The sequence below is a fragment of the Parasteatoda tepidariorum genome, chromosome 2 (assembly GCF_043381705.1).
Source record: "Parasteatoda tepidariorum isolate YZ-2023 chromosome 2, CAS_Ptep_4.0, whole genome shotgun sequence".
In the NCBI taxonomy this organism is placed as follows: Eukaryota; Metazoa; Arthropoda; class Arachnida; order Araneae; family Theridiidae; genus Parasteatoda; species Parasteatoda tepidariorum.
Window position 1 is genome coordinate 5600807 of NC_092205.1, and position 17786 is coordinate 5618592.

Sequence of the window (17786 nt, forward strand, 5' to 3'; positions counted from 1 at the left end):
ATTTTCCTATTCCAAATTTCATGAAATATTTATCACGAGTTATGAATGCCTTAATTTTAACACATTTGATTCTTAAAAATTAAAGCATACAAAATTAGAAGATTGTATTAAAACTTGCAAAATTTCTACATACATTGCAATTTTTTTTATATTTGATTTTTAAGTTGTATTTAATGAAGAAATTAAGTTGTATTTTATCTATAAAATTGTGTAATTTTTTCTAATTTTATTCTTGCATGCATTACTAATTAGAAATATGCATTTACAACTCATAATAATAATGTACTTGAAGTTGTATAAATATAAATCGATTTACCAAAGGAATCAAGATATAAGAGATTTTAAAAACGCATATTGGTACATTTAAAATAAAAATTTAAATTTCTCTAGTAACTTTTAAATTATTTTCAAATTTCATATTGAATCAGATAATAGTTCTTTCTTTCGTTTTTAGAAATAATTATCTGAAATCGATACAGAAATTCAAATTACGTAAAGCTTGAATTTAAATTTTTTTTATACGGCATACAAATAGCGGTTATATGCATTTTATACTCTTAAAAAAACGGGTTCAATATTTTAACTTAATTTCAAACTTCAATTTTAAAACTAATTTTACTTGCATCTATATCCATCTTGCATGCATATTTGAAAGTACGAAAAATAATAAATTTTTTTACAGCAAACTAACACATTTTCTGAATTATTTTTCAGTATCAATTTCAAAGTTTTATGTTTGAAATAAATAAAATTTATAAATATATATATATTTTTTTGAACAAATAAAAACAGTAAAAAATTGCAAAACGAAATTAAATTTCCAAAATAATTTTAATCTATTTTAATGAAAATAATAGCAAAACATCAAAATTTCTACGTTAATTTTAACGTATAAATAAAAATGAGAATGATTATTTTCACTATGTTTTTGTATTAAGAGACTACAACCTTAGTAAAGAGTAGGAAGGAAAAAAAAAGATTTACTAACCTTCGTCAATATCTGGAGGTAATCCACCTACAAATACTTTTCGAGAAAACCTTTCCCCGGAATCGTTATTAGGAGATTTAGGTGCACACAGAAGTGATGAATTAAGCGAAGGTACAATTTGCTCTAGGTGACCATCTTCCAAAAGGTGATTATCTTCTAAGCCCGTGAAAAAAGGTGATTTACCTTGGAAAAAAAATGAAACAAATAAGATTTAAATTTTATTTGGCTATAGTATATTTCAACAATGTTGAACGGAAATTTTTTAATTTGTGCAAAATCATTATTAAATCTTCTAAACATGGCTAGATTTTTTATGCAAATGCATCTTGTACAAATGAATATAATTTCCTCATTTTTGTTACCAACTTTGTTTTTAGTTGAATTTTCTTTGTTTTAAAATATGATATAGGCTATATTTAAGAAATTGCTTCAATGTGAGTGTTATTATTTAGCGTATTAAAAACAACTCAAAATGTAACAATTTCCCTCTAACAAAATCCTTCTTCTTTCTTAACCCTATAGTAACTACACATTAATCTAATATGTTACTGAAGGCTCAGGGATTTAGAGCGCTCGCCTCCCAATAAGGTGGCAGCGATGGCTGGTCAATACGAATTCCGCACCCGGCTTGTACCAACCACAGTGTTGACGTAAAATACCATAAGTGGTAGACAATCATGAGTTAGAAACCCTTTGACGTGATCTAACCATGAGAGGTTTTACTCTCTACGGCTAGTTTTACCCAATGCTTATTGCAGGAGTTCCTTTTTCTTTTGGGTTGGGTTCAAAATTAAAAGACTACAGAGTTGAACATTGATAGTCGTAAACTCAGAATTGGGTCGGTTTTTCAACGCCGATTATAAAATAAAATAAATTAATAATTACCGACTAATAATCAGTTTTAGCTTTTCGAATAACACTACTTTAACATCTTTAATTGAAAATAAAACTGCAAATGAAAATCAGATTGTTTCAGATCATATACATTTCACTGCCATCTGTAGATCTATATTTCAATGAAAACTAAAAAATTATTTCACTTAAACTGCGCTATTTAGTTTGGGATAATTAAAAAAGATACATAAAAATGTTATGCATGTTTTAATTTTTCCATTCTGTGAGTCGAACGATTAGTCACGAAGTAACACTGATTTAAGTTTAATTATCTAGGGATTAAAAAAATAATAATTAATAAATGAAATGAAATTTCATGTAACAGATATTTCGGAAAATTTTTATTTCCCCATAAAACCATCCCCATAAATTTCTAATACTCTAAAGAACTACGGAAGTATAGTAATCACAAATCGTATCATTTTGTATTTTTAAAAAATATAAAATATTAACTTCTACTTCAGCATGCACAATCCAATTAACGAACAATTTTATTTCGACATGAGTACAAAATACATAAAAAGAAAAAGAATTATTGCAGCCTTTAAGAGATAATTACAAAAAAATTCAGCTATCACTTCTGCCGCAATTTTTAAAAGGAAGCAATTCAATATTGCATCATCGTAGCGAAAATTCTATTTATGATTACAATTCATGGCTAAAAAATAAGAAGAAAATTTTTTTATTAATATATTAGATTGTAATACGTCAAATAAAGCAACTTTTGGTTAGGGCAGAATAGAACTAATGAGCTTTAATGGGGCAAATTAACAGAATAACGAATTTTCAAGGAATTAACTCCTCCTTAATCATGTATTTTATTTAATTAGAAAAATCCTTCGCTGTGGTGCATTTTGTGAAACGCATTTTGACAGTAGATTTATAAAATAAATGAGATTACATTAAGCCCATGCAGATTAAAAGTTTTCTTATATTTATGGAGAAACATCTCTGTGAATTTCTACAAGATAGATTTTTTTAAAAAAAAAATTCGGCAATGTTTGCTTCACAATATTCGCTTCAAACAGTAAATTAAAACTTAAAGGATGAAATATGCATTCGCTTTTTTTTCTTCTTTTGTTGAAACATTTTTATTATACTCATTTATTATTATTATTCAGACTTATACTTTAAAGTTCCATCCATTTTTCTACAGTTTTTCGATGAAATAAGATTTATTTTTTAATGTACATTATAGTTTCTGAAATTTAATGTCTTTCCGAACCTTGACTTTCATGACTCTGAAAGACATTAAATTTCAAAATCTACCATGACTTTCAGAGCATTTTTTTGCCCATTTCTTAGCCACTTTGTTAAAAAAGATTTGAATAGAAAGTTCAATGGATAACTTACGTCAATGATATATAAACTGTTATTATTTTTTAAAAAAGAAAATTCAAACAAAAACTAAAAAAGATATTTGGTACTCGGTAGACAAATATTTTAGAAGAGAAATCTGACACACACACTGTCTGGTAATGAAGAGATGAGCTCTTAAGGAGATTATTGTGAGTGTGGAGGAGGTTTTACTCGTGATTACTAGATATCACACACGCGTTTAGTTTCTCATAATAGTAACTATATTAAATTTAGTTCAAAATAAGTATTAAGGGGTAGATATAGGTACAAATGTTATTATATTTTTTACCTATTATGTTATGAATTATACCAGCTTTTCCGAAAATTTTTGCTATCATAAATTCGTTTAGGCAATCGGGCATTTTTTGCGAAGAAAATGAATTTTAAATTTTAGAATGAGAGAAATGAGTTTGAAATTATAAGTTTAGAAAATAGTAAAAGAAATTTATACGTCTTTTAAATATAAACATGAAAGACGTGATTAGAAATATGAAAGCTTGTTTATCTAAATATATGCGAATAACGATAGTATAACTACAGCTCTTTAATGCGCATTCAAAAACATTGAGTCCAACAGAGGGTAAAAAAATTCATATTTCCATTTTTGCTATATTTTCACAATTAGTTTTGATATGAGGAAATAACCGAATAAATAAAAAATATATATTACATTAAACTCACAATCAAAACATTATTTTTGTTAATGCTCTAGGTAACTGCTCTTCTTAGTTAAGTTTAAAGTTTCACATTGAATTCCGGTAAATAATCAAATTAGTAAGAAAGAAAAGATAATGGAATTTTAGGATTTTGCTCTGCCTTTCTAATTTTAAAGATATTCGGATGACCAGGCATTTTAGTGGGGATCCAAAATATATCCTCCCTCAGAAATTTGCTTTAAAGCATTTCGTCGTCTCCGAACAATTTTGCTCCCGACATTTTGAAAGGGAAAGCTATAATTAAAGAAGAAAAAAACGTTAATTATATTCGTTAATTTAATTAAATCATCTAATTGCAACTCCTAAAAACGTATTCTCGGGGGAAAGAAAGGAGCAATCTAATGATAGAGTAAGATTTTTTATAACAAGTTTCAATATTCATGATCTGAAAGACATATTTTACGCCAATTTAAAAGTTTGAGCCGTGGTGGCTCGAGGGATACAGCATTTGCCTTCCAATGAGGTGAGCCGGGTTCGAATTCCAGCGATAGCTGGTCGAGACTAATTCCGCACCGAACTCGCACCAACCTACGTGCTGACGTAAAATTTCTTCAGTGGTAGACGGATCATGGGTTAAAGTCCCGTTGCCATCAGGCTAACTGTGAGAGGTTTACCTCATCATGTAGCGCAAATGCAGGTTAGTTCCATCAAAAAGTCCTCCACGAAGGCACATTTCTTCTAATACTTGATCCAGGAGTTCCTTTGTTTTCTGGATTGGGTTCAAAATTAAAAGGCCACGGAGTTGAACATTGGTAGTCGTAAACCCGAAAATTGGGTAGGTTGTTCAACGTCGGTAATAAAATAATGAAAAAAAATTTTTTTCAACCAATAAATAAGTAAAGTTATAACGTACTTCAAACGCAGGAACGTACTTTATCCGGATAAATACATCTATTTTACGAAGGACGGCTTCATATAATTGAACTCTAAAATAACACTGGGGAGCAAATATTTTTTGTTACATTTAAACAAATACTTGATCTTGCCTCGAGGATTTTAAATCATAAATTTGCTTCGCTCTTAAAGCTACAGATTTTTTTAAATAACATTTTTCGTACATTCTTTGTCGAAATGTTAAAAGTGCTATATATAACAGGGGGTCGAGTCAATGTTGCGACACACTAATAGGGCATACAAGGGCACATCATCTTCGTGTGCTCCTGAACAGGTTATAATAGAGAAGCGCCCCTCGCCGAGTACGACGACATTTACGGGCAAGAATTCCTATGTAATTTTTATCCTGATTATATGCCTTAACTCTTCTAGAAGTTAGTCGCTGCATTTATGTGACTTCCTGTTTAATATAAAGTTTTTAAATTCGTACACTTCGACTCAAAATAGAGTAAAAATGCAATTTAAAAAAAAAAAAATAGGTAGCTTGGAAAGAGAAACAGACAGCAGATGTGAAATCAGGATCTAAGATCTGTCTTAAAAAATCTCATGCAACATAGAAAAAAAAATTGTTCCACATCGTAATTGCAAGGGTCTCTAATACCAAAAACAAATAGGGTATGATTGCTCCCGAGTAATGAAATTTTATTATTAAAGAAATATAATTATTATACAATATAGCTAAGTAATACAATAATAACAAAGAATTTTGTATAGATCCGTATTTATCTATATTGCTCCGTATTCATTTACATGCAATGAAATATTAAGAGGTAAAATAACCGACGGCCAATATCGCACAAAAATTGCTAGAACAAAACAGTGAACAAAAACAGAAGTGCGTCATTTCCAAAACGAAGTACTGTAAGTTGAAGTTTCTTTTTTGCAAAAATTGAAACTGAGTAAGATTTTTCGAGTAAAATGAAGCATATTTTTAAAGGAACGAATTCTTTTTTTTTTCTTCTTCTCATCAACAATTCTGTCCAGGCGCTTTCCTACGAGGTGTAAATAATTTCATGAATAAATACTATATCAAATATTTCACACAATTTAAATTACGACCAGAAACGGTTCCTCTCAAATTTTTTGATTTGCCCAGTTTAAAACCTTTTCCTCGCCCCCCCCATAAGAATAAATAAAAACAATTAAAAAATTAAACTAGATTAGGAATTTAGAAAACGAGCTAATTAAAACTCGCGTTCTATAATTTAACACGAAACGAAACTTCATTTAACTCTTACGAGGGAATTATGTAATAAAGGCAATATAATCGAAATTTCCAAATTTAATTCTCCGTAACAGAAAAATGGGCGGAAAGTGGTATTAAAACTTCAAAAGACTAATCACCTAATTAATAAGCGATTATTATTCTTTTCCGAACTGTGGAATTGTGCATTTCCTAATCAATCACGCAACGTCACTAAATTTTAAACTTCACTTTCAAGTTAACTTCAACGCTATTTTCCAATACCTCAAATCATTCCACTCTTGAAAAGCGGAACATACAAATCTAATGAGAAATCCCTACACTACTGCTTTATTGGAAATATTTCACCTTCCTCTAAAGTCTTGAAGAGTTTCTTTATATTTTTCAAAATAGGAAGCTAGTCCGGAATCGATTATCGAATCTGACAGCGAAAGGACCCCGCCCACAACCCGACGACTGCTGCTGTTCTCTCCCACAATCTTCGCTCGTCCACCCCTCTCTGTCTGCATTGCTTGCCTAGGCCTTCCCAAAGACAATGTAAACGCGTAAATCTCCATTTTTACCAACTAGATAATTCGGCTTTGTGCAGTTTTCTTTTGTCTTTATCTACGCACCTAATTTATGATATTATTGTCTCTCAACCTCTTGTTAAAGGCAAGTGTAGACGTTTTTTTGTGTGTATTTGTTTATTTGCTTCCTATAAACATCGTCTTATTTGGTTGGGCGAAAAAATACCGTTTCTTTCTTGAGCAAAAACTTGTTTATAAAGAAATATTATAGGACGTAAGTAATAAAAAATGGCTATGATACGAAACTTATTGTTGCGAGACGTTCGAATGCAAATGGCTCCAAGGCAACCGATGTTTTAGAAAAGCGTTATTTTTTTTCCGGCCGTGAAAAATAAGAAACGGTGGAGAAATACGACATTGACGTAAAGAATGCATAACCGTGATACGGAGACATTTAAGGAAAGATATCGGCTTTTTCCAACACATGCAATAAAATATCACAATGTGTACATTGGAGGGCGACAGCTGCTATCTTTCTGCAAGACGATGATATATGCTTGAATAAAAATAAGGAAATCACTTTCAGGTCTACAGACACTAACTGGAGAGTAAATAATCGTAACCTTTAAGAGAAGGATGTTTGATAAAAATTTTAAATGAATAAATAATACGCATGAAAAATTCATTAAGTCATAAAACGAAGATACATTTACTAGTGATAAATATTGAGTTGAATCATCTATATTGCTAAACAAAATTTAATTAAAAGCATAAATTTTTTTTAAATGTTTAGCAACTAATCAACAAAGTACCTCGCATGGTTTCATGGTTCGCATGAACATACATGATGAACTAAAGTTTCCAACATAAACATATCTCGCAATACTATGGATTTTTTATTACTATTAATTTGCTTTTGTTTGTGCAAAAGTGGAAACTTAGAATCAAAATATCGACGATTTTTCGACCCGTTAGAGAACTCAAATATCGTAAGAGAGCTCTGGACTTGATGACAATGCAAATTTCAATGGAGCTCTTAATCTGAACAATTGTTTCCTAAATGTAGCAAACAAACTTTTATCTCCATTTTATGATAGGTACAGCGACCACTTAACAACATTAACGAAATAACAGATGCAATCTTTTTTTTTTTAAAAAGGAAATAAAATAAAAAAATAATTAAAATTTTAAAAACTATGTTTTCTAGGTAGGACTAAAGAGGAAATTTATTTTTTATTTCATCACTTTCGTAATAAAATTTCAACCCCTACGTTTTTTAGAATTAAGAAATAAATACTACAACTTCCATTTTTCTGAAATATTAATATAAAATTCTTTTCGATAAGAATGGCATATTATACTAAGCATTGAAATATTATACTTTAACAACAATTCTTTTCGGTAAGAGTGGTATATATAATAGAGAAAGATATGATTTGACCTGGAGTGCTAGGAATAAGAAAATAGAAATTCCTTAAAATATGCTATCGATTTTAAAGTGGGGAAAGGGAATTTCAGGAAAGGCTGGGTCAAGAGAAACCGGAGCACGAAAGGTCTGTCTGAGAGGAACAAAGCAATTAAATATGATTAATGAAGTTTTGGATGTTAGTTGCAGAGAGACATTCGTGCAAACCTTAATGATATTAGAAAGCTTTTGTACAAAATTCTACATATAATTTGTATTCAGATACATAGTTAAGTTTTACAAAAAATTTTGCAACTTTTGTAAGCAGCTATTTTTAAAGTGAAACTGATTTACATGTGGGTGAAACTGCGAGTGAGTTAAGATTATAGAAATAAAGTTAGCTTTTTTCAAATTTTGCTGTTCGGAATTGTAAAGTAGGATATTTCGCCTTCGGTGACTCGTTTATAAATGGATCATATTTACTGCTTTATAAATGGATCATATATACTGCTTTTGTTCAAATAAAATACATGAGACAATAAAAAAATAATATATAGCAATCGTAGAACTTTTCTAAAATGTATATTTAAAATTTTAAAGTAATTACGCTCTCATATTTTAAAACGAATTAAGTGCTTTAACACTACTATCTTTGCTCATGTAAATAAGATTGTTGTGTAAATTCTTCTAACATTAAAATATTTGAATTTTGGTCTAAGTGAAACATACTAAACTGAATTTAACTTATTTAGGAGAAAAAAAAGGTCATTTTTTCACACATATTTATTACACGTAGACTTATTTAGCACGTCTTAAAACAAACCTCCTGCAGGCGATAAGTTGAAACAAACACTATACATAATTTAAAATTATTTATTTAAATTACCTTATTGCATTAGTATTATAACCGTCGTTGAACCCAATTTTGGGTTTAAGACGGCTAATGTTCAACTCCGTAGCCTCATAATTTTGAACCTAATCCAGAAGACAAGGGAGCAAGTATATGGAGAAATTTGCCTTCGTGGAGAACTTTGGAACTATTTACATTACATGGAGAGGAAAAACGGCGAAAACCTCCCACGGTCTGACGGCAAGGGGACTCTAACCCATGATATTTTACGTCAGCATAATGGCCGGTGCGAGCCGTGTGCGGAATTCGTACCGATCAGCCATTGCTGGGATTCGAACCCGGTTCACCTCAATGGAAGGCGAACGCTCTATCACCCGAGCCACCACGGCTCTATTGTATTATTTATATCCGTCATTAACAGCCAACCCAATTTTGGGTTTACGACTACTAATGTTCAACTTTGCAGCTTTGTCATTTTGAACCAATCCAGAAGACAAGAAAACTCCTGGATCAATACCCCCAGAGGTATTGATTTGTTATGGGACCGGCATTATTGCATTATTAAAACAAAAACAAAAAAAGAATCTAAATAGCTTATGATATGAAGATGGAATTTCCATGTACCCAGTAGCAATATAGTCCGACGGGCACACTTAAGATATGCCAACCAATGCGTAAATAAGTTTCAAAATAAGGCCCTTAATTTATTCAGAACTAATTAATCTCTTAAAATTAATTAGTTTACAACCCACCTTCTCTGAATAAACATCTATTTCTAGAGGAATTTAGACCCTTAAAATATGGAAGTTTGAGTTGAGAATTTAAATTCAATGGGTTGGATCTAGTCACCCAAAACAACCCATAAATCTGATCGAAATCTTTGTTGGGACTGATTTCTAATCCAACATATACTACGCTTGATATTATTATTAGGTTTTGAATTGATCTAACTTCAATAGAAATTTCGCTACAATTCAAAATGGGAGCATTTTAATCTCAGAAACTGCTAAGATTTGTCCCATCATAAATTAAGCACCGATTACAATGACTTATTAATTTACGAGATTATATAAAGCAAACACTACACTTATTAAATTTAATCGCAATTGAAAGACGAAAGATATTTTCTTTTCATTTAGTGACTTTGTTTTCTTTGAGAGATAATTAATTTTTCTTAAAAAGGGGCGGGAATGAAACCCATAACTCAAGATGTACATTGAGTTAAAGGGGATATATTAGGAGATTTTGTTTTCATTAATAAATTTTGATGTTTACAATTGTCACAATTTGACGGCCAAGGGTACCAAGGAAGTTTTAATTCTGAGTTCCCTTTTTTTATTTATATTAATTTAGGGACGTGATTAGGTGTGGCAGTTTTAAGAAAAAGTTTGAAGCAGCTTAATTGCATAGGAGCTGCTTTGAAAAACAATTTTCCATTTTTGTAACAGTTTGTATTAGAATTTAATGCTTTTCGAGCTGTCTTGCTGAAATAATTTTACCCTGAATCAAAACTTGAAAACCGATTATTATTTTTTTAATCGATTATTATTTGAAAATCGATTATTATTCAGTGGTTGTATAAAGTATTTATCAAACAATTCTCTTAACTTAAATGAATGCATTTACATTTTTTTCACTTTAGCAATAAAATTATTTTAAAAAGAGGTAATTTTTAGGTGTAGCAGTTATTTTTAAAATAAAAATAATAAAGTCTGAAGAGTTAGATTTTATTGCTTAAAAGCTGTTTTGATAAACAATTATAATAATTTTTTATCAATTCTTATAAAACATAAAGCATTTATTTAACAATGATACAAACTTAACTACAATTAACACTTTTTTACCACTTTGACTACAAAAATCATTGTTAAACATGATATTTTAGAGAGATTTTTAAAAAAATATTTGTTGAAAAATATTTATTTTAAAGCGCAGTTAGAATGATTTAAAACAAAATTGCAAACAAGTTTTGTTTGGAACAAATTCAGAAGCTTTTATTTTTAACTAACACATCAATGCTATTAGTTTGATAGAAGTTTATCCGGTACATATTTTACACTCATCAATTTTTTAAATTTGAACAAATAAAACCTCATTGGTATGAGAGTACTTTCTTTAAAAAGTTTATTTCAATAGATTGCGTTAGAATACAAACATGTGTATACCTCTCCGTCGTCCATAACTACGAGCTGCGTGGAAGTAAAGATTACACACATTTAAAAATAAAGAAAGATTTAAAAATAAAGAACACCAAAATATATTAAAATGAATTAACTTACCAGGTACGTGAGATAACGACTGCATGTTGTTTGAATTATAATTGATGAAACCTAAAAGAGAAAATTTAATTTAACACCAAGACTAAAAAAATATCCAATGCAAGCAATAGGTAGAGTAAAATATCAGTAATATTTTTACATTAAAAATATAAAATCTGTTAAATTTACAGAAAAAAAACTGTCAGTTAGTGTGCCAGTATAAAACTGCTTATTTAAAAAAAAAAATACTGTTATTTAAAAACGGGAGCCTGTTTTTTAAGCGGCAATTTAACTTAGCGAAAAATTATATCTAAAGACAGATAATCAGATAGAGTATCAATTCGACAATGAAGTCGAATAACAATTTTTTTTATACAATGTTCAAAACCATAAAATAGTTTCTGAAAAGTAAGAACAAGTAGAGAAAATAGTTGTAAAATGATTTGAAAAAAGATGTAAGTTCTTTACAGTAATCAAAACTGCATTTCAAAACCGAGAATTTGAATTAACTGTTTTAATCGGTTTATGATTAGGGTGTTATTTAAACAAAAACAAAAAAAGGAACTCTATAAAATAACTTCTCCAGCATTGTGTTCGGTGCGATCCAAAAGCAGAAACTGCCTGACCGGTCAGTGCCGGGATTCGAACCCGGGATACCAGATTGAGAAGAGAGCGCTCTGTACATTGAGCCACAGCAGCTCTAGTGTTCGGTTATGAAAAAAATCTAAAACTGTCTTTATCTTACTTGTTGAAATCATATTTAAGTGTGAAAACTTTAAAATTATATTGGCCCAACTTAATAAACACGTATAGAAATTTAATTTACTGAAGAATTTTATCTAAAGACAGAAAATAATGTGGGAGAGTATCAATTCGACAATAAAGTCGAATAACTATTTTATTTATACGAGGTTCAAAACCATAAAATAGTTTCTGAAAAGTAGGAGCGAGCATAGAAAATAATCGTAAAATGATATGAAAGAAGATAAAGTTATTTTACGGTAAGGCAAAACTTGGAATTTGAATTGAGAGTTTTAATCCATTTATTAACCGATGGTACTTTAATAAAAATTTAAATTTTCTATAACTATTGTCCTAGAATCTAAAGAAAAAATCAAATTTGTGTTAATAATAAAAAGTATTTTTTTGGAATTTTTAAAATTACAATCTGTTTAACGTCAAAAAACAGAAATGATTGCGAAATAATTGAGATAATTCAGCAGATGAGCTACCTATTATACCTTTATAACACCTAGCTACTTATAACTCTTAATACCTTCAACTGAATTACCTTTATAATAATAATAATAATGACAATAATTTTAAACACTATACATACATAGAATAATGATAGGAATTTATAACTATCGGTAAAATAAATACGATCTTTAAAAACTGATAATTATGCATTAAAATTGCATATTTTACACTAACTGATTTTTTTATAACACTAAGTAGTATATTTAAACAATATATTTAATCAAAGAAGAGATTGAATTTTCATTCCTGTACCCTACTCAGGTGAAAAATCAGATTTCTCATGTTACACAGAAAAAGAGTAAGTTTCTGACTAAATAACAATCGGAGTATTTTAAACTTTTTTAAAAAAAAGAAAGGGAAAAAACGATGATGATGGAAAGATTTTTAAATTAACAATTTTTCTATTAGTGGTCAGAATATCGATACAAAAGATGGCAAATAGTTAAATTACTACTAGCCAAAACTACAATAAAAACGAAAGTTTAAAATAGATAATTGTGCTATATAAATAGATAAGCTAAATGTGCAGGTTTTGCACTAATTATTTTACTTTATCATGTACAGGTGCAGTCAATCTCGTAAAAAGAGGTGAAGGCCATGTACCGTTCTTAGATCAAAAATCTAAACCAGAAAGTTATGAGATAAAAGAGTTTATATACTAAATCATAATCGGAGTTAATTTACATAACACTAAAGTCGCATTTCTAAAACAAAAATTTATGAAGATTTTTTAAAAGAAAAGAAAAAAAAAACTATTAAAATAAAAAATATTTAAATTTTTTTTAAAAATAAAAAAAAATGACATGACGGAAAAGAAATAATCTCGGCATCAGCTCACACGATTATATCCGCCAAAAAGAGTGCCTTCTAATATTGTATTAACATAGCCAAAGCAAAATATATCAATACAATAGTGTAAGGAGCACTAAAAAAATCGAAACGCTCTATGAATAGAACAAATTAAGCAAAAAATGCAAAATAAAATAAATCAAGCAGAAAATAAAATATAAAAATTTAAGGAAATAATGAATCAAAAAAATAATGAATATATATATATATACCCAGTAGCNTTAAAATTAAAATATACAATTCATAAAAAAAAATTTGACACTTCCGTGGAATTGCCCATAAATATATATATATATATAGATAGATAGATATGCTGTGAGATTACTATTAACCTATTAAGTACAATAAAAAAAGATTGTTCAAAATAGAGATAATTATACGCCGAATGTGTGTGTTTTGCACTAATTATTTTCTTTTATCATGGACAGGTGTATTCGATCATATTAAAAGAGTTGAAGGTTTCCTTCCTATACCATGCTCAGATGGCAGGAGGAATGCTGCAGTTTCTACGAACGATATCGCCCGTTTTCACTAAATGCAGCTGCTTCCGTGTTCACGTGTCAAAAACGTCTTCTCTTAGTAATCGATCCTACGTTTTGTTTGGGCTAATATCCTAATAACTATAAATAAGTCATTAAAAGGAAAATGTATCGCTTCAAAAGGATTAATTTAGAGATTAACGAAAAAAATAGTATAACCAACTATATATATATTTCAATCAAACTAAGTTTGAAATAAGAATTCAAAGAATATTTAAAAAAATTCAATACTTAAAAGCACAAAAAGGCATAGTGTGTGAAGTAATAAACCACAAAAATAAAAAAATAGACAACAAAAAGTATTAGTACATTTTTGATGAACTTAAATAGCTTCCCATTTTATATATAACTTCAATTTTAAGCAATCATATCAAGGAAATATGTAATTTCAATATTTTTACATTACAAATATTTTGGGTTCTAATTTCGCCATAAGAGGCAAAATTGCCACCACTTTTTAATATTTTCAGCATACATAAAAGTAACGGGAAATTTTTCTTTTTACCCTGTCTTGAAATAAAAACTTTAATTTTGATGACCAATAATTTATGCATCCTGTAATATAGCAATAAAATAGGTAGATTTGTTCTTAGAAACTATATATACAAAAATTCAAATCTTCTAAATTTTGAAATGTATATCTTCACAGATAATAAAATTAATGCTAAAAAAAGAAGAAGAAAATGAATTATTTGAAACTGCATAATGCATAAAAGTCAACTTTTAAATTATTTAAACACACTATGTAATTATTTTAATAAAATTAGTCATTAAAAGTAAAGAAAATTGTTAGCAGTATCTGAAATAAAAAACGTGTCAACATAAATCTTTTGAGAACTACGGAAGGAAAAAAAAATACAATTTTTAAATCCTTCTCGTTTGATGTAAAAGTAAAACAAATAGGGGAATACTTGAAAGAAGCTAGCAAGTGGAGATTTTCTCAGAGCTTAAGCGAAACATTATGTAGGGATTATTTATATTATTATACTTTCTTGCAGAAGGAGTAAGTGACAGGAGAAGCAAAAAAGAATTTATAATGATCAATCATTTAAAGAGGAATGTTTATACCTTTCTTTCTTTTTTTTTAAAAAAAAAACTAAAATAAATAAATAAAATTGTTTTTCCTTTATTTTCTTTAAAAATTCGTTACTTCAGTTTTGTAAATTGGGTTGTTCGGAATGTAATTTGGTTTTTAGTTTAAGAAAATGAAAGGCGATTTTTTATAGTGAATAAATATTTTACTAAATTATATTTTGTCCATAGATTCTATTTCAGTACTTTTTGCCGTCTTTCTGGCAGTAGTATGATTCCACGCGCATAAATGTTTTTTTCTTAAGGCCTGGTTTCTTAAGGCCTGGTTTCTTAGGACAGGACGCCGTCAGCTGGAAATCAGCGCTAACCTCTGATTGGTCCATTTGTGAGTTTGATAGTATACGTCATCGAACGCTCANTTTAAAAATTCGTTACTTCAGTTTTGTAAATTGGGTTGTTCGGAATGTAATTTGGTTTTTAGTTTAAGAAAATGAAAGGCGATTTTTTATAGTGAATAAATATTTTATTAAATTATACTTTGTCCATAGATTCTATTTCAGTACTTTCTGGCAGTAGTATGATTCCACGCGCATAAATGTTTTCTTCTTAGCTGGCAAAAAACTGATCCAGATGATTTTTAACCTCCTTATTAAAAAAAAAAAAAAAAAGTTTAACTGAATAAAAATTTTGTCGAGATCCGAACACTGTTGAAGACAACCCATTTCTTGTCTCCAGTGATGACGCGCTTCAAAAATTGATAATTTTTTTGAAGTTAAAGGAGCAAATCGCAGACGTCAATGAGACGCCATTTAATTTCTTTCCGTAAGAAAACGAGGAACCTATATGTCTAGCTTTGAGATAAAACCGTTAGTCTTTTGAAAATATCATGAACGGTCGAATTCGATAAATTTAATTTCTCAGCGATCTCAAGAGTTATTTACCGGTTTGCATCAATTAATGTCTTTATTGTGGATTCATCAGTTTAAACAACTGGCTTGGCGCATCTTGGGAATATTTCCGTATCGTGATCTGTTGCGCCAACTAGATTTTAAACTTGCAATGAAAAAAAAAAGAGGTGTTTGCCCGGAGGTGGATACGAGTTATAACCATTTAAGTTAGTCCCTTTCTGTGATATTTTTTTTTCTTCAGTTTCTCGCGGGCCGCTACCCGGAAGTTGCCAAGACTTGGCGGTTATTCTGCCATAGATCACGATACTGAAATCTCCCTAGTGGAAATCTTAATCAAAATTTTGCAAACCAATTTTGGCACTGGTTTACTGCCAATACATCTTTACCATACACATAGGATCATTTTGTTTTCTTGCTTGAACAGCAGTTTTATCTTTTCGATAGTAAGAAAGTAAAATATGCCGAAAATTTTGCTTTTCACTTTCCATGTTTTAAAAGGCACCAACCAAAAACTACTGTTTAGACCAGGGCTCGAAAAAACTCAGAAATTTTACCCGTCCCCGAGGACGGCTTGTCCAACGATGTACCCGTCCTCNACTCATCCATCGAGCTTTTTCACTAGCAAGCGTTTCAATATCAGCTGTCAATATATGCAATGATTATGCGGCTGCAGTGAAGTTTAATGAGAAAAAAATATAATTAAGTTCTCTGTTGGGAAAAAACGAAATAACTTTCCGAACAACCAAACAGAATTTCATGAGACAATGTACAAAGCGCCATGCGCCTTAAAATTAATTATTTAGTTTAAAATTGAGAGCTAATTCAGAAAAACAGTTAGATAGTACTAATATCTGGAGACGCCAAAATGTATTTTTTATAAATTCAATAGAGTAAAACCAATTAAATTTTCCTCTCATTTAATGGAACTCGTTCACTGATTACTATAGTTCACTAAGCCCCTTGACTCACTACTTCATTTTATTATTTTATTGCGATTTCTTAGTGAAGTTGCGAATCCAATTTGTATTGTTATTATTTTTTATAGCTTTAATTATTATAGTTCTATTATATTTATTTTTTTAAAATCCCAATGAGAAACAAAATATATAAAAGAAACGATAATCAATTTCCAACCTACAATGTTATAAGATTAGTTTATACTTGAAAACAGGTATTCACCGCTAATGTGGAAACGTTAACATCTGTTTCCGAATCACGGGTTTTTAATTAAGCACGGGGTAGTTTGCTTTTATAGCGAGTTTTCCAAATTAAATATTCTCACATACATCAGTTTCTTAGAGCGCGCCTAATTATAGCGAAGGATGATGATAATGCACACAAAAGAACTTATAATTCTTCCGTCGTTGGAATTTAGCTTCATCAGAATGAAATTATGAACACTTTAAATGAGAAGAAATTAAGAAAATTCAGTCACTGGTCCGTACACATTTTCATTTTCAGTTTATTCGATTGGATTTTATGTTAAAAAAATTAAGGTAAATATAGATGGAAAATGTAGGCTCTCGCTTCGGATTTATTTAAACAGTTAGTCAAAAATAATCCGCAATACAATAGCAGTTAAAAGAAAACACATAAAATGTGTTGTCCACCTAGTCCCCCCCCCCTACTGTAGCTTTTCTGAGTTCTCACGATTTTAAATACCATCATCCGGGGGTTATTTAGGCCACATGTGTACTTCAGACATTTTGTTAATAAATTTCGGATGCAAATTTTAAAACTACTATTTTGAGATGGACTGCTAACTGTTATGTATGCGGTTGCATGTTTTAATGAAGTTATGGATTATATAGCATAGCAATTACCTAATAATAATTACATAATAATTTGTTTTAAAGATAAATTATGAACCTTTACTATAACTTAAGAAAATTTCCTCATAATCTATGTATTTCTTTGCGTATATTTACGTTTCCGACTAATCCGTTTTTAATCGAATTATTTTTGTGCCATTTACTAAATTTTTTTTCTTCTTTTTACCTTTTCAGAAGTGGTATAAGTTGCCCTATTCATAATATTAACATATATATTACTTATATTAATGCTCTTTATACATAATATAATAATAACATAAACCGATAAAATGGTCATTTTTTTATCTTT

At 29.5% G+C, this 17786-nt stretch overlaps 1 protein-coding gene across 2 annotated transcripts in view; it reads right to left on the reverse strand.

Annotated features, from left to right (window-relative positions):
* Positions 1 to 17786, reverse strand: part of LOC107442216 (cytoplasmic polyadenylation element-binding protein 2) — an 80164-nt gene that overhangs the window by 9463 nt on the left and 52915 nt on the right. The window contains exons 3-5 of one of the 2 annotated variants that reach the window (XM_016055713.3): positions 11099 to 11149; positions 10985 to 11008; positions 989 to 1171 (exon numbers count right to left, since the gene is read on the reverse strand). In XM_016055713.3, the coding sequence (XP_015911199.1) occupies positions 989 to 1171; positions 10985 to 11008; positions 11099 to 11149 (258 nt within the window). The remainder of the gene's footprint in view (positions 1 to 988; positions 1172 to 10984; positions 11009 to 11098; positions 11150 to 17786) is intronic. The other variant, XM_016055714.3, reaches the window with a different exon arrangement.